Source organism: Procambarus clarkii, chromosome 5 (genome assembly GCF_040958095.1).
Source record: "Procambarus clarkii isolate CNS0578487 chromosome 5, FALCON_Pclarkii_2.0, whole genome shotgun sequence".
NCBI lineage: Eukaryota > Metazoa > Arthropoda > Malacostraca > Decapoda > Cambaridae > Procambarus > Procambarus clarkii.
In genome coordinates this window covers 23,274,219-23,292,968 of record NC_091154.1, presented here as the reverse complement: position 1 = coordinate 23,292,968, position 18,750 = coordinate 23,274,219, and the positions used below count along the sequence as shown (strand labels likewise).

Below are 18,750 nucleotides of genomic sequence, written 5' to 3'. Positions count from 1 at the left end.
ACCACCCACCATCAACCACTGACACAGTATACCCACCTACTAGTGTGTTGCACCACCCACCATCAACCACTGACACAGTACACCCACCATCAACCACTGACACAGTATACCCACCTACTAGTGTGTTACACCACCCACCATCAACCACTGACACAGTATACCCACCTACTAGTGTGTTACACCACCCACCATCAACCACTGACACAGTATACCCACCTACTAGTGTGTTACACCACCCACCATAAACCACTGACACAGTATACCCACCTACTAGTGTGTTGCACCACCCACCATCAACCACTGACTCAGTACACCCACCTACTAGTGTGTTATACCACCCACCATCAACCACTGACACAGTATACCCACCTACTAGTGTGTTACACCACCCACCATCAACCACTGACACAGTATACCCACCTACTAGTGTGTTACACCACCCACCATCAACCACTGACACAGTATACCCACCTACTAGTGTGTTGCACCACCCACCATCAACCACTGACTCAGTACACCCACCTACTAGTGTGTTACACCACCCACCATCAACCACTGACACAGTATACCCACCTACTAGTGTGTTACACCACCCACCATCAACCACTGACACAGTATACCCAATATAAACTTCATTAGGAAGTTTAGAACAATAGAGATACCTGCAACATGGAGTATTTCCCACTCTCTCTCTCTCTCTCTCTCTCTCTCTCTCTCTCTCTCTCTCTCTCTCTCTCTCTCTCTCTCTCTCTCTCTCTCTCTCTCTCTCTCTCTCTCTCTCACTCCTGCAGGCCCCGCACCGTGGAAGTCTGAGTCTGACATCTCTGCATTTCTTTGCAATTTACAAGTGTTCTCTCTGCAAGATATTTTACCGTGATCACATTTCTCAAAAGTTTCCCTCAGTTTTTGTTCATGAATGAGTTTCCTTTCTTGAAAGTGAACTGAACAAATTATTAAGGAACAAATATAACTTTTTGTTCACTCTTATGACGTGTTCAGTTCAAAACATATCTGTTCTTGTTTTCTTTAATTGAGTTTGTTCTTTTTTATATTTTATTGTTCAATTTATTGTCAAGGACTCTGTTAAAATTTGGTCTTAAAGTGGACTCTGACGAATTTTCGGCGTGTACTGGATTCTGATGAAAATTGGTCTGAAAATGGACTCTTACTAATTTTGGGTCTTCACAGGACTGTTAATTTTTCAGGCTAAAACTAGACTCTGACGAATTTCTGTTTACACCTGGACTCTGATGAATTTTCGGCATGAACTGGTCTCTGACTAATTTTCTATCGTTAATTGGACTCTGATCATTTTTGGGTATAAACTGGACTCTGATGAATTTTGGGGCCTAAACTGGACTCTGATGAAATTTGAGCTTAAACTGGTCTCTGACTAATTTTTCGGTCCTAAAACGACTCTGAAGAAAATCAGTCCACAAATGGTCTCTGATTAATTTTCAGTTTTACAGGTGAAACAGTCGTAAATGCATATAAAAACTAAAACTTACTGTTTAGATGTCTGTTTTTCTTAACAAAACTTCTATGACAATATTCTCTCAAAATGGTCGTTTTTCCAAATTTCGGTCATAAATTCGTAAATAAATTTCTATGATTACACGAACTCTGAAATATTTCATAAAACTGAACTCTGAAAATTTTTGAATCTCTCCCATAAGAACTCTTAAGAAACTTCTAAGATCTTGGAAATTATTTTCCCCTTAAGAAACCTTAACAAACTTCTATGATCTCGGAAATTATTTTCCCCCTAAGAACTCTTAACAAACGTCTAAGATCTCGGAAATTATTTTTCTCATAAGAATTCTTTAATTCCAAATCAGTGACTGACCAAACTTACCTGTAACCCCTGACACTGTATGAGTGATTGCCAAAAAAACAAAAAATCACTCATAGGGTGTCATCCCTACTACTACCCTCCCTACTTTAACTTATTGTGAAGAACATTATGATTGTTACAGTGAAGTTACAGGTGCATGGCTGGTACAGCGAAGTTACAGGTACATGACTGGTGCAGTGAAGTTACAGGTACATGACTGGTGCAGTGAAGTTACAGGTATATGGCTGGTACAGTGAAGTTACAGGTACATGACTGGTACAGTGAAGTTACAGGTACATGACTGGTACAGTGAAGTTACAGGTACATGACTGGTACAGTGAAGTTACAGGTACATGACTGGTACAGTGAAGTTACAGGTCTGGTACAATAAAATTACAGTACCTTAAAATACCAATTTCTAAGAACCTTAATATCGTTTTGGTGTTCACTAATAGTACGATCAAGTCCAATTTAGTACAAAACTCCTCTAATACAGCAGGTTGTGTGTATTCGATTCCCTGCAATGATTGTGAGTCTGAGTATCTTGGGCAAACAAGAAAATCCTTACAATTGCGTTTGTCCCAACATGGTTATAGTATAAGAACTGCCCAAACGTCTAGTGCATTGTATCTATACACGAGTTTGTGTGATAACACAATGAATTGGGATGGAGCAAAAAGCATTACAAATTTCAATGGTTTTGTGGAACGGAATTTAATTGAGTCTTCCCTAATCAGTCAGTGTCCCAATCTTCTCAATGTTAGTACTGGTATGTACAAACTTGACCTACTCCTAAGCTACAATATTGCACAACAGTTTAAGAACAAACTCTTATAGGAAGGTTACAATGTCTCAATACAATATTATAATCCAATATTATGTGTTTGTTCATTGAGGCTTTTGTTTATTCTTTGATACTTATTCTCTGACCGCTTGTTCCTTCTGACTGTTGTAAGCTAATCTGCACCTGCTTCTGGGTAATGTTTCCCAGGGGACGGGTGGTCAGGTCCCAGGTGTTGGCCTCCACCCTCCCTCTGTTTCTCTCAGTCACTCTGGTCTTGACAACCACTCTAATCACCCGAAACCTCAGGCTCCCTTTACCATTTCTCTCTGGATGTATATATATATATACATATATATATATATATATATATATATATATATATATATATATATATATATATATATATATATATATGTGTGTGTATATTGTGACGGTAAAGCGTTGGTGTTCGGCTGTTTCAAAAGCTGGGGGCAGGGCCTCGTCACATCACACACACAAAAAAAGAGAAAGTTTGTCCTTTCGTCTGTGGTAAGGTAATGGGAAGACACACAAAACACAAGTATATAAACAATGAAATTTTAATTACTCTAGAAAACAAGACATGAATAAAGACAATCTCATAAAATTCAACACTGGTCAACAAACAAAATAACATGAATAATTACTGGCAATGAAAAGTTACTCTAAGACCAGAATGCAAAAATATTGATAGCAATATAAATTAAATAATGGGTGCTGGAATACTGGCTTCAAGCTGCCACCTCCCTTAGTACACGAAAGCCAAGGCTTAGTCTACTAGCGAGAGATGTCAATTCCAAGGAGCACAAAGATATTCTAACGAGTACGGCGTACTGCTGCCCAGACAACGACTCTGGTGGTGGCGTGAGTGCAGGTGCGGCGAGACATCAGCCAATCAGCAACAGGCAGGCGGAGGATGAGCAGTTTGCTGGTTACGGCGGCTGTGGCTGGTGTCGGGGTGTGCATGGTACGATTTGCTTCCTGGGCAAAACGTTTGGCGATACTGGTGGACGTATCTTCTATATAGTATCTTGTACTTAACGACGTAATGATGTAGGGAAGAGCACGCTCAATCTCTCTTGAAAGAGATTATCGTCACAAAATATAAATATATATATATATATATATATATATATATATATATATATATATATATATATATATATATATATATATATATATATATATATATATATATATATATATATATATATATATATATATATACATGTCGTACCTAGTAGCCAGAACGCACTTCTCAGCCAACTATGCAAGGCCCGATTTGCCTAATAAGCCAATTTTTCATGAATTAACTGTTTTTCGACTACCTAACCTACCTAACCTAACCTAACCTAACTTTTTCTGCTACCTAACCTAACCTATAAAGATAGGTTAGGTTAGGTTAGGTAGGGTTGGTGCGTGGGTAGTGATCATGAGACATGATCACTATCTTCAAACTCCTCAGGGGAATGGACAGGGTAGACAAGGATAAACTATTCAACACGGGTGGGACGCGAACAAGGGGACACAGGTGGAAACTGAGGACCCAAATGAGCCACAGGGACGTTAGAAAGAACATTTTCAGTGTCAGAGTAGTTAACAGATTGAATGCACTAGGCAGTGATGTGGTGGAGGCTGACTCCATACACAGTTTCAAGTGTAGATATGATAGAGCCCAGTAGGCTCAGGAATCTGTACACCTGTTGATTGACAGTTGAGAGGCGGGACCAAAGAGCCAAAGCTCAACCCCCCGCATGCACAAATAGGTGAGTACAAACAGGTGAGTACATGTGCATACATTGGTGTTAGTGTATATGTATATGTGTGTGTGTGCATACCTGTCCTAGTACGAACCGCCTCGCTCCCTCACAATTTAGTACCACAAAGACCTTTCGGACAAATGTCGTCGCTACTCCACTCGCCATTGTGGCGGGAGTCGGCTCCGGGGGCAGTTCACGTCCCCACTATAATTAACTCCAAACTACCTTCCCACAACTGTCAACGTTATTGACACAATGATCATTATGTGTTAATTGCATTGAATAGTTTTTTTTTATTTTTATTTAATGAATGTATTTTAAATTTGTGATGATTCGAGTACGAGTCCATCACCTTACACTTGCTGGTGTGGAATTCTAGCAGCCACTTCTTGGACCAGCTATGCAACCTGTTCAAGTCATCCTTGAAATCCTATTATAATGCCCTATTCTTTCCACACTGACTTTCTCATGAGGGACTAATGTGCTTCGTAAAGAATATTTATTGAAGAATGCCTCTTGAATATTTTTAATTAGCAAAGACGCAGGTTCGATCTCATTAGACAGCCCAAAATCTACTCATAGATGAATTGCATTCCAATGATTTAATTGTGCTTGTGATTTCAAGAGGTCTTGGCAGAAGAACCAGTGTGGACACCAGATGTGAGGGGTCAAAGGTCAGGTGATATGGGATGACCTCGTAGTCACAGTGAAGGAGATTAAGAAGCATCTGGAGAATTAGATGCAGCACAATCAATAGTCTCTCAGCTGCAGAGACAACTTCTATCTAAAGTTTCAATAAAGCACCTGAAACAGGAAACCTCAGAATATTGTAGAAAGGCAACAGTACTCCCAGACAGACAGGAGGCACTAAGGTACAGATGAGTATCACTGGCAAGAATTATCTTTAAAAATGTTGGAAGAAGTTATCAGGATGAGAAAACTGAACATCTGGAGAGGATAAACTGTAATAATATGGCAGCATGGATTTACAAGAGAAAAGTTGTGCCTCATAACCTAACCTAACCTACCCTACCCTAACCTAACCTAACATAACCTTCCCTAATTTAACCTACCCTATCCTACCCTACCCTACCCTACCCTAACCTAACCTAACATAACCTTCCCTAACCTAACCTAACCTAACTTCACCAAACCAAACCTAACCAATGCTAACCTAACCTAACCTACCCTAACCTAACCTAAAATACGCTAACCTAATCCAGGGCTACACTCCATCGCCGCCAAAATGTGATACATTTAATTAAATAACCCAAGTATTGCATAGCGGAGAATTTAACATATAAATGGATTGAGAGTTGGTGTCTCTTACAGGTTTGGTAAGGCTAAGTTGATCTAGATAACGTTAGGTTAGTCTACGTTAGGTTTGGTTAGGTTAAGTCACATTAGTCTTGGTTAAGTTAGGTTACGTTAGGTTAGGGTAGATTATGTTAGTTTACGTTAGGTTAAGTTGTGTTAATTTAGGTTAGGTTAAGTTGTGTTAATTTAGGTTAGGTTAAGTTGTGTTAATTTAGCTTAGGTTTAGTTATAGTAGTTTGGTTATATTAAGTTTTGCAAGCTTTAATTAGAGTACGATAGGATAAAATCGGTTATTTAGCTCAGGTTAGGATAGGTCAGATTAGGTAGGCTTAGGTTAGCTTTAGTTAGGTTAAGTTCAGTAAGGTTAAGTTAGTTTGGGTTGGAAAGACTTTATTTGGGATGATTATGTTAGGTTAAATTAGGTTAAGTAATGCTAGGTTTGGTTAGGGGAGGTTAGGTGAGATTAGGATACTAGGGATTTGGTTAGGATAGGTAATGTTCCATTACTCTAGGTCAGGTTAGGTTAGATTACGTTACGTTACATTACGTTAGGTTTAGTTAGGTTAAGCTAGATTAGGTTAGAGTAGATTAGGTTTAGTTAGGTTAAGTTAGATTAGGTTAGAGTGGATTAGGTTTGGTTAGATTAGGTTAGGTTAGGTTACAAATTATAGCTGAATATAAATGACCAAAGTCTGGAGTCATCTCCGGGTCTTGTGATGCTAAACAAGACTCATGGAAGCAGTCAATAATTTCCAGCCAACATTCTGGGTGGTGCTCTGACCTTGTATTGCAACACTCTCAAATATATATGGTAATTGGGGCACTATAGGAAGGAGGAGGAGATAATAGTAAATAACGAGAGAGAGAGAGAGAGAGAGAGAGAGAGAGAGAGAGAGAGAGAGAGAGAGAGAGAGACAGACAGACAGAGAGAGAGAGAGAGAGAGAGAGGGTGGGAGGGAGGGAGGGAGGGAGGGAGGGAGGGAGGGAGGGAGGGAGAGAGAGAGAGGGTGGGAGGGAGGGAGGGAGGGAGGGAGGGAGGGAGGGAGGGAGAGAGAGAGAGGTACTCAATACTTTGCAACTCGCTCCAGAACATTACTTGGGGATTTTGTTTTCGAGGAAGTACAGGGTTCGGCCTACAACAGTGGCTCGTAAAGACTGGGAATGAAAATTGCAATGACGTGTGGTGAAAAGAGAGAAACAAGTATAATATATATATATATATATATATATATATATATATATATATATATATATATATATATATATATATATATATATATATATATATATACATATATACATATATATATATATTATACTTGTAATATAACCACTTCCCCGCCGGCACTCGGATGGGAATCTTGGGCATAGCATTTTATCAAATCCCCTCATCACCTCATATATGCAACTGAAACTTCATTGAGTTTTCAGTTGCATATAGTCCTGGGGACCATTCAGGCTTGTTCGCATTTGTGTTCCTCATGTGTGCCCCAAAGAATGAGGTGATTTGATAAAATGCTATGCCCAAGATTCCCATCCGAGTGCCGGCGGGGAAGTGGTTCATATAGCTTCGGCTATCACTTATTTATGCCCGGTCGTGATGGTCAAGCGGATTAAGGCGTCCTGTACATACCAGTTGCATTGCTCCTGGCAATATTCCGCAGTAAGTCGACAAATTCCTTGGGAGACTTGAAGCTCCAGCCAGATACCCACACCCACATACAGACTGGCTAAGCGACTCAATGGGTTGCTGACTTCTTATGTACCCTGTGCTTTCAGCTTGAAGTCTCCCAGGGAATTTGTCGACTTACTGCGCAGGGGCACGGGCCACGGGAATAAGAGCTTCGTTGGATGTAGAGTCACTATATACCAACGAACCTGTGGACGAGACAATCGGGATGATAGCAGACAGTGTATCGTGACCCGGCTTGCACTCCTCTTGACATGCCAGAAAGCATACTAAGAAAACTACTCCAAGCCTACACTAAAGAGGCACCCTTCGAGAGCCCAGATGGGCACATGTATTAGCAAGTAGATGGAGTCGCCATGGGTTCTCCCCTAGGTGTCCTGTTTGCGAACTTCTACATGGGTACCATCGAGCAGAGGGTCTTAGTTGACATGGACTTGAAACCCGCCATATACTGCAGGTATGTTGACGACATTTTTACACAGGTACCTGATGCCAGATGTCTGCAGTAGGTGAAGGAGGCCTTTGAGCAGAATTCTGTGTTGAGTTTCACGTACGAGATGGAGAACAATGGGAAGCTACCCTTTCTGGATGTAACAGTCACAGAAAGGAGCGGAGGTTTCCACACTGCAGTCTACACCAACGAAATAAACATAGGAATGTGCCTCAATGACAATAGTGACTGCACAGACAGGTATAAGAGGAGTGTTGTCAATGCTTACGTCGACCGTGCTCTAAGCCACAGCTCAGGATGGAAAGAAGTCGATGAAGAACTCTGTAGGGTAAGGCAGGTCATAGCCAACAACGGCTTCTCTAACGGTTTCATTGAAGACATCATAAAAAGAAAGGTAAAACGCCATGCAACGTCTGAAGAGTCAACCAACACAACACTTGTACCCCCAATTAGACTATTTTACAGGAACTTCTTTTCGACGGCTCATAAAACGGAGGAAAGGGTCCTGAATGATATTGTTGATAGGAACGTTATCCCTACAGACAAAAATCAGAAAATACAATTGATATTTTATTATAAAACCAAAAAAACGGCCAATCTACTCATGAAAATCTCGCCAGACACCAAGCAGAACGCTTAGAAGGAGACCAACGTCGTCTATGCCTTTAAATGCCCACTTGGGGACTGTAAGCCCCAAAGAACTCAGTATATAGGCAAGACAACAACATCTCTTTCCAGGCAATTAACAATGCATAAGCAACAGGGCTCCATTAAGGAACATATAATATCGTCTCACAACCAGACCATCACCAGAAAAATCTTAACAAACAACACAGAAATCATCGATAGGTACGGCGATAGCAAGCGGCTTGACATCTGCGAGGCACTACACATCAAAAAGTCAACATCAGCAATCAACAACCAATTAATGCACAACTATATTCTACCTACTTGAAGACCCCAAACTAACATGGAAGCAGCAAGAGGAAGTATGGGCCAATAGACCTTCTGCAGTTACTTCCATTCATATGTTCACTTATTCAATTTATACCCATTGTTTCGTGTTCTGTCTTGTGTTTGTCACCTCACCCAAAACTTTTGTACCATATCACCTCATCCAATAGAGTATAAATACGAAGAATTTGTGTGTAAATTAAGTCTTTGAAAATGTAATACGAATTACGAAACGCGTTCAGGCGTCAGACAATTAAAAAATTAATTTCGGAAAAATTTTATTTTTATTACCACCGACAGTGAAGAAAACATAAGAAATATTGAGAAGATTCGTGTTAGAATTATTACTCTTACATTTTCGGATATATATATATATATATATATATATATATATATATATATATATATATATATATATATATATATATAAGTCACTTGAATAAGGAGGCTGTTAGATCAGGATGTTAGAGTTATATATATATATATATATATATATATATATATATATATATATATATATATATATATATATATATATATATATATGTCGTACCTAGTAGCCAGAACGCACTTCCCAGCCTACTATGCAAGGCCCAATTTGCCTAATAAGCCAAGTTTTCATGAATTAATATATTTTCTATAATTTTTTTCTTTTGAAATGATAAAGCTACCCATTTCATTATATATGAGGTCAATTCTTTTTATTGGACTTAAAATTAACGTAGATATATGACCGAACCTAACCATTAGGTTAGGTTCGGTCTACTAATTTCTACATCTACTAATTAGGTGAGTACAAGTAGATGAGTACGCACACAATCCAATGCGGTGTCAATCTACAAGAAAGAAGATAGAGAAGAGGCACTTAACTACAGACCAGTGTCTCTCACAAGCATCCCTTGCAAAGTACTTGAAAGAACAATAAGGTTAAGACTAGTTGCACACCTGGAAAGAATTAAGTTTGTAAGTAAACAACAACATGGCTTCAGACCAGGGAAATCATGCCTGACGAACCTCCTGGAGTTTCATGATAAGGTAACGAAAATAAGGCAAGAAAGAGAAGGATGGGCAGACTGCATTTTTCTGGACTGCCATAAAGCCTTTGATACAGTACCACACGGAAAGTTACTATACTAACTTAGAATCAGGCGGGAGTAGACGGAAACGCTCTACCATGGGTAAGGAATTACCTGACAGACAGGTGTCAGAGTGAGAATGAAGGCGAGGAGTTGGCCTGGCGTAGAGTAACAAGCGGGGTGCCTCAAGGATCACTGCTGGGTCCCATACTATTACTCATTTATGTAAATGACTGCACGAGTTGAGTCTATTTTGTCAATGTTTGCAGATGATGCAAAGCTAAGAAACTTGAATAAGGAGGCTGTTAGATCACTTTATACCGCCTATGTGAGGCCAGTCTTACAGTATGCCGCCCCATCCTGGAGCCCCATCTTAAAAAAACACATAGGAAGCTCTGAAAGGTGCAGAAGTTTGCAATGAGACTCGTCCCAGAGCTGCGAGGGATGAGGTACGAAGACAGACTGAAGGAACTAAACCTGAAGACGTTAGAAAGGAGGAGGGAAAGAGGGGAACATGATACAGACGTATAAAATACTTGGATAGACAAGGTGGAAACAGAGGAATTGTTTACAATAAATATCAACAGAATAATGGGGGCACGGATGGAAGCTTGAGACAGATGTGCCACAGACATGATAGAAAGGTTTCCTTTAACGTAAGGGGTAGTTAACATAAGGGTAGTTAGTAAATGGAATGACCTAAAGGAGTAGATTGTGAAGGTCTATTCATAACTACTCACACCACACACACACTCCATTCATAACTTTAAAAGTAGGTGTGATAGAGAAATAGGCCAGGAGTCATTGCATTAGATAACCAACAACTAGAAAAGCGGGGTCAAACAGCTAGAGCTCGATACTGCAGGCACAAATAAGTAAGTACTCACACACACACACACACACACACACACACACACACACACACACACACACACACACACACACACACACACACACACACACACACACACACACACACACACACACAGGAGGCAGGGACAGGAGGCAGAGACAGGAGGCACTGAACTACAGGCCAGTGTCCCTAACCTGCATACCATGCAATCTGATGGAGAAGATTGTGCGAAAAAAACTAGTGGAGCATCTGGAGCGAAGGAACTTTGTAACACAGCATCAACATGGGTTCAGGGATGGCAGGTCCTGCCTCACAGGGTTACTTGAATTCTACGACCAGGCAACAAAAATAAGGCAAGAAAGAGAAGGGTGGGCAGACTGCATATTTTTGGATTGTCAGAAAGCCTTTGATACAGTGCCACACAAGAGGCTAGTGCGAAAGCTGGAGATGCAGGCTGGAGTGAGAGGGAAGGTACTCCGGTGGATAGAGGAATACCTAAGCAACAGGAGACAACGAGTCTGTGTGAGGGGTGAGGTCTCAGATTGGCGAGACGTCACAAGTGGAGTCCCGCAGGGGTCAGTCCTTGGACCTATACTGTTTCTGGTATATGTAAATGATCTCCCAGAGGGTATAGATTCGTTCCTCTCAATGTTTGCCGACGATGCAAAAATTATGAGGAGGATTGAAACAGAGGATGATAGTAGGAGGCTACAAGATGACCTGGATAGACTGAGTGAATGGTCCAACAAATGGCTGTTGAAGTTCAACCCGAGTAAATGCAAAGTAATGAAACTAGGCAGTGGAAACAGGAGGCCAGGCACAGGATACAGAATAGGAGATGAAGTACTTAATGAAACAGACAGAGAGAAAGATCTAGGAGTTGATATCACACCAAACCTGTCTCCTGAAGCCCACATAAAGAGAATAACGTCTGCGGCATATGCGAGGCTGGCTAACATCAGAACGGCGTTCAGGAACCTGTGTAAGGAATCATTCAGAATCTTGTACACCACATATGTAAGACCAATCCTGGAGTATGCGGCCCCAGCATGGAGCCCGTACCTTGTCAAGCACAAGACGAAGCTGGAAAAAGTCCAAAGGTATGCTACTAGACTAGTCCCAGAACTAAGAGGCATGAGTTATGAGGAAAGGCTGCGGGAAATGCACCTTACGACACTGGAAGACAGAAGAGTAAGGGGGGACATGATCACAACCTACAAAATCCTCAGGGGAATCGACCGGGTAAACAAGGATGAACTATTCAACACTGGTGGGACGCGAACAAGGGGACACAGGTGGAAGCTGAGTACCCAAATGAGCCACAGAGACGTTAGAAAGAACTTTTTCAGTGTCAGAGTAGTTAGTAAATGGAATGCATTAGGAAGTGATGTGGTGGAGGCTGACTCCATACACAGTTTCAAATGTAGATATGATAGAGCCCAATAGGCTCAGGAATCTGTACACCAGTTGATTGACGGTTGAGAGGCGGGACCAAAGAGCCAGAGCTCAACCCCCGCAAGCACAATTAGGTGAGTACACACACACACAGAAATGAAGATGAGAAACCCATGGTTTAATCAGAGATGTAGGCTAGCTAAGCAGCAAAGTAAAAGGGCATGGAGAAACTATAGGAATAACAGGACACTGGAGAGCAGAGAAAGATACCAGAATGCCAGGAATGAATATGTCAGGATGAGAAGAGAGGCAGAAAGACAATACGAAAATGACATCGCAAGCAAGGCAAAGACTCAACATAAATTGTTGCATAGCCACATCAGGAGAAAAACAACAGTACAGGAACAGGTTATGAAATTAAGGATAGGGGCAGAAGGATTCACTACAAATGACAAGGAAGGGTGTAAGGAACTGAATAAGAAATTCCAGGAGGTCTTCACCATAGAGCAAGGAGAAATCCCAGAGATAAAGAGAGGGAATAGCTAACCAGGAACCACTGGAAGAGTTTGAGATTACCAGCGGGGAAGTAAGGAAGAGTTTACTAGAGTTGGATGTGACAAAGGCTATAGGCCCAGATGAAATCTCCCCTTGGGTTCTAAAGGAAGGAGCAAGAGAACTGTGCCTAACACTCTCCATAGTGTATAACAAATCACTGGCAACAGGGGAACTGCCAGATATTTGGAAAGCAGCTAACCTAGTCCCGATATACAAGAAAGGGGATAGACAGGAGGCACTGAACTACAGGTCAGTGTCCCTAACCTGAATACCATGCAAGCTGATGGAGAAGATTGTGCGAAAAAAACTAGTGGAGCATCTGGAGCGAAGGAACTTTGTAACACAGCATCAACATGGGTTCAGGGATAGCAGGTCCTGCCTCACAGGGTTACTTGAATTCTACGACCAGGCAACAAAAATAAGGCAAGGAAGAGAAGGGTGGGCAGACATGCATATTTTTGGATTGTCAGAAAGCCTTTGATACAGTGCCACACAAGAGGCTAGTGCGAAAGTTGGAGATGCAGGCTGGAGTGAAAGGGAAGGTACTCCGGTGGATAGAGGAGTACCTAAGCAACAGGAGACAACGAGTCTGTGTGAGGGGTGAGGTCTCAGATTGGCGAGACGTCACAAGTGGAGTCCCGCAGGGGTCAGTCCTTGGACCTATACTGTTTCTGGTATATGTAAATGATCTCCCAGAGGGTATAGATTCGTTCCTCTCAATGTTTGCCGACGATGCAAAAATTATGAGGAGGATTGAAACAGAGGATGATAGTAGGAGGTTACAAGATGACCTAGATAGACTGAGGGAATGGTCCAAAAAATGGCTGTTGAAGTTCAACCCGAGTAAATACAAAGTAATGAAACTAGGCAGTGGAAACAGGAGGCCAGATACAGGATACAGAATAGGAGATGAAGTACTTAATGAAACGAACAGAGAGAAAGATCTAGGAGTTGATATCACACCAAACCTGTCTCCTGAAGCCCACATAAAAAGAATAACGTCTGCGGCATATGCGAGGCTGGCTAACATCAGAACAGCGTTCAGGAACCTGTGTAAGGAATCATTCAGAATCTTGTACACAACATATGTAAGACCAATCCTGGAGTATGCGGCCCCAGCATGGAGCCCGTACCTTGTCAAGCACAAGACGAAGCTGGAAAAAGTCCAAAGGTATGCTACTAGACTAGTCCCAGAACTAAGAGGCATGAGTTATGAGGAAAGGCTGCGGGAAATGCACCTTACGACACTGGAAGACAGAAGAGTAAGGGGGACATGATCACAACCTACAAAATCCTCAGGGGAATCGACCGGGTAAACAAGGATGAACTATTCAACACTGGAGGGACGCGAACAAGGGGACACAGGTGGAAGCTGAGTACCCAAATGAGCCACAGAGACATTAGAAAGAACTTTTTCAGTGTCAGAGTAGTTAGTAAATGGAATGCACTAGGAAGTGATGTGGTGGAGGCTGACTCCATACACAGTTTCAAATGTAGATATGATAGAGCCCAGTAGGCTCAGGAATCTGTACACCAGTTGATTGACGGTTGAGAGGCGAGACTAAAGAGCCAGAGCTCAACCCCCGCAAGCACAATTAGGTGAGTACAATTAGGTGAGTACACACACACACACACACACACACACTCACACACACACACTACTAATTATGGGAGACTTCAACCATGGGAAGATAGATTGGAAGAACAGAGACCCGCATGGAGGACCAGAAACATGGAGAGCTAAGCTGCTGGACGTGGCAACAAGAAACTTTCTAAGCCAGCACACCAAAGAGCCAACAAGAATGAGAGGAGAAGATGAACCAGCAATGCTTGATTTGATATTTACCCTAAATGAATGGGATATAAGGGAAGTTAAGATGGAAGCGCCCTTGGGAATGAGTGACCACAGTGTATTGAACTTTGAGTACCTGGTAGAGCTAGGACTTATCTCCCCCCAAAAAGAACTAGGAATCAAAAGGCTGGCATACCGAAAGGGGAATTATGAACAGATGAGAAGTTTCCTAAGTGAAATACCTTGGGACACAGACCTCAGAGACAAGTCTGTACAGGGTATGATGGACTATGTTACCCAAAAGTGTCAGGAGGCAGTAAACAGGTTCATCCCGGCCCAAAGGGAAAAATCCGAGAAGCAACAGAAGAATCCATGGTATAATAGGGCATGTATGGAAGCGAAGAAACTGAACAAAAAGGCGTGGAGGAACTTCCGGAATAACAGAACACCAGAAAGCAGAGAGAGATACCAAAGAACCAGGAATGAGTACGTCAGGGTGAGAAGAGAAGCAGAGAAAAATTTTGAAAATGATATAGCAAACAAAGCCAAGACCGAACCAAAGCTACTCCACAGTCACATCAGAAGGAAAACAACAGTGAAAGAACAGGTATTGAAACTTAGAACAGGCGAGGACAGGTATACAGAGAATGACAGAGAGGTGTGTGAGGAACTCAACAAGAGGTTCCAGGAGGTCTTCACAATAGAACAGGGTGAGGTCACTGTGCTAGGAGAAAGGGAGGTAAACCAGGCGGCCTTGGAGGAGTTCGAAATTACGAGAGAGGAGGTCAAGAGACACCTGCTGGATCTGGATGTTAGAAAGGCTGTTGGTCCAGATGGGATCTCACCATGGGTACTGAAAGAGTGTGCAGAGGCACTTTGCCTGCCACTCTCCATAGTGTATAGTAAGTCACTAGAGACGGGAGACCTACCAGAAATATGGAAGACGGCGAATGTGGTCCCAATATACAAAAAGGGCGACAGACAAGAGGCACTGAACTACAGGCCAGTGTCCTTGACTTGTATACCATGCAAGGTGATGGAGAAGATCGTGAGAAAAAACCTGGTAACACATCTGGAGAGAAGGGACTTCGTGACAAATCGCCAACATGGATTCAGGGAGGGTAAATCTTGCCTTACAGGCTTGATAGAATTCTACGATCAGGTGACACAGATTAAGCAAGAAAGAGAGGGCTGGGCGGACTGCATTTTCTTGGATTGTCGGAAAGCCTTTGACACAGTACCGCATAAGAGGCTGGTACATAAGCTGGAGAGACAGGCAGGTGTAGCTGGTAAGGTGCTCCAGTGGATAAGGGAGTATCTAAGCAATAGGAAGCAGAGAGTTACGGTGAGGGGTGAGACCTCCGATTGGCGTGAAGTCACCAGTGGAGTCCCACAGGGCTCTGTACTCGGTCCTATCTTGTTTCTGATATATGTAAATGATCTCCCGGAGGGTATCGATTCATTTCTCTCAATGTTTGCGGACGATGCTAAAATTATGAGAAGGATTAAAACAGAAGAGGACTGTTTGAGGCTTCAAGAAGACCTAGACAAGCTGAAGGAATGGTCGAACAAATGGTTGTTAGAGTTTAACCCAACCAAATGTAATGTAATGAAGATAGGTGTAGGGAGCAGGAGGCCAGATACAAGGTATCATCTGGGAGAGGAAATTCTTCAGGAGTCAGAGAAGGAAAAAGACTTGGGGGTTGATATCACGCCAGACCTGTCTCCTGCAGCACATATCAAGCGGATAACATCAGCGGCATATGCCAGGCTGGCCAACATACGAACGGCATTCAGAAACTTGTGTAAAGAATCATTCAGAACTTTGTATACCACATATGTCAGGCCAATCCTGGAGTATGCAGCCCCAGCATGGAGTCCATATCTAGTCAAGGATAAGACTAAACTGGAAAAGGTTCAAAGGTTTGCCACCAGACTAGTACCCGAGCTGAGAGGTATGAGCTACGAGGAGACTACGGGAATTAAACCTCACTTCGCTGGAAGACAGAAGAGTTAGGGGGAACATGATCACCACATTCAAGATTCTGAAGGGGATTGATAGGGTAGATAAAGACAGTCTATTTAACACAAGGGGAACACGCACAAGGGGACACAGGTGGAAACTGAGTGCCCAAATGAGCCACAGAGATATTAGAAAGAACTTTTTTAGTGTCAGAGTGGTTGACAAATGGAATGCATTAGGAAGTGATGTGGTGGAGGCTAACTCCATACACAGTTTCAAGTGTAGATATGACAGAGCCCGATAGGCTCATGAATCTGTACACCTGTTGATTGACGGTTGAGAGGCGGGACCAAAGAGCCAGAGCTCAACCCCCGCAAACACAACTAGGTGAGTACAACTAGGTGAGTACACACACACACACACACACACACACACACACACACACACACACACACACACACACACACACACACACACATGGAAAGCCTTTGACACAGTACCGCATAAGGGGCTGGTACATAAGCTGGAGAGACAGGCAGGTGTAGCTGGTAAGGTGCTCCAGTGGATAAGGGAGTACCTAAGCAATAGGAAGCAGAGAGTTACGGTGAGGGGTGAGACCTCGGATTGGCGTGAAGTCACCAGTGGAGTCCCACAGGGCTCTGTACTCGGACCTATCTTGTTTCTGATATATGTAAATGATCTCCCGGAGGGTCTCGATTCATTTCTCTCAATGTTTGCTGACGACGCCAAAATTATGAGAAGGATTAAGACAGAGGAGGACAGTTTGAGGCTTCAATAAGACCTGGACAAGCTGCAGGAATGGTCGAACAAATGGCTGTTAGAGTTTAACCCAAGCAAATGTAATGTAATGAAGATAGATGAAGGGAGCAGGAGGCCAGATACAAGGTATCATTTGGGAGATAAAATTCTTCAAGAATCAGAGAGAGAGAAACACCTGGGGGTTGATATCACGCCAGACCTGTCCCCTGAAGCTCACATCAAGAGGATACCATCAGCGGCATATGCTAGGTTTGACAACATAAGAACGGCCTTTATAAACTTGTGTAAGGAATCATTCAGAACCTTGTACACAACGTAAGTCAGACCAATCCTGGAGTATGCAGCTCCAGTCCATATCTCACCAAGCATAGGACCAAATTGGAGAAGGTTCAGAGGTTTGCCACCAGAATAATAGCCGAAATGAAGGTAATGAGCCATGGGGAGAGACTACAGGAATTATACCTCCCATCGCAGGAAGACAGAAGAGTTAAGGTGGAAATGACCACCACATACAAGATTCTCAGATAAAATGAGAGCGTAGAAAAAGACAGTTTATTTAACACGGGTGGTACGCGAACAAGGGGACACAGGTGGAAAGTTACTACCCAAATGACCCACAGGGACGTCAGGAAGAACTTTGTCAGTGTCAGGATAGTTAACAGATGGAATGTATTAGGCAGTGATGTAGTGGAGGCTGACTCCAAACTCGGTTTCAAATGTAGATATGAGAGAGGCGGGACTAAAGAGCCGGAACTCAACTAGGTTAGTACACAGTTCAGAACAAGAAATACCTACTCATACCGGGAACAAACAGAACACACGCACACACACAGACGTGGACACAAAACACGCAGACACACACACATTTTCATGTTTGACTCTGACAAAAAAAATATATTTTGCTTCTGGACTGTTGGCATGCAAACACACACACACTAGTATGACCAGGCAGTGTGTACCACACATAAACACTAGTATGACCAGGCAGTGTGTACCACACACACACTAGTATGACCAGGCAGTGTGTACCACACACACACACTAGTATGACCAGGCAGTGTGTACCACACACACACACTAGTATGACCAGGCAGTGTGTACCACACACACACACTAGTATGACCAGGCAGTGTGTACCACACACACACAGACTAGTATGACCAGGCAGTGTGTACCACACACACACTAGTATGACCAGGCAGTGTGTAGCACACACACACTAGTATGACCTGGCAGTGTGTACCACACACACACACTAGTATGACCAGGAAGTGTGTACCACACACACACACTAGTATGACCAGGCAGTGTGTACCACACATACACACTAGTATGACCAGGCAGTGTGTACCACACATAAACACTAGTATGACCAGGCAGTGTGTACCACACATACACACTAGTATGACCAGGCAGTGTGTACCACACATACACACTAGTATGACCAGGCAGTGTGTACCACACATACACACTAGTATGACCAGGCAGTGTGTACCACACATAAACACTAGTATGACCAGGCAGTGTG

General features: G+C 42.6%; 1 protein-coding gene across 1 annotated transcript in view; it reads right to left on the bottom strand.

Annotated features, from left to right (window-relative positions):
- Nucleotides 1-1,612: 1,612 nt before the first annotated feature.
- LOC138351316 (hepatitis A virus cellular receptor 1-like) overlaps nt 1,613-18,750 on the bottom strand; it is a 33,022-nt gene continuing 15,884 nt past the window's right edge. The window contains exon 3 of the mRNA XM_069302987.1: nt 1,613-1,623. Within this exon, the coding sequence (XP_069159088.1) occupies nt 1,613-1,623 (11 nt within the window). The remainder of the gene's footprint in view (nt 1,624-18,750) is intronic.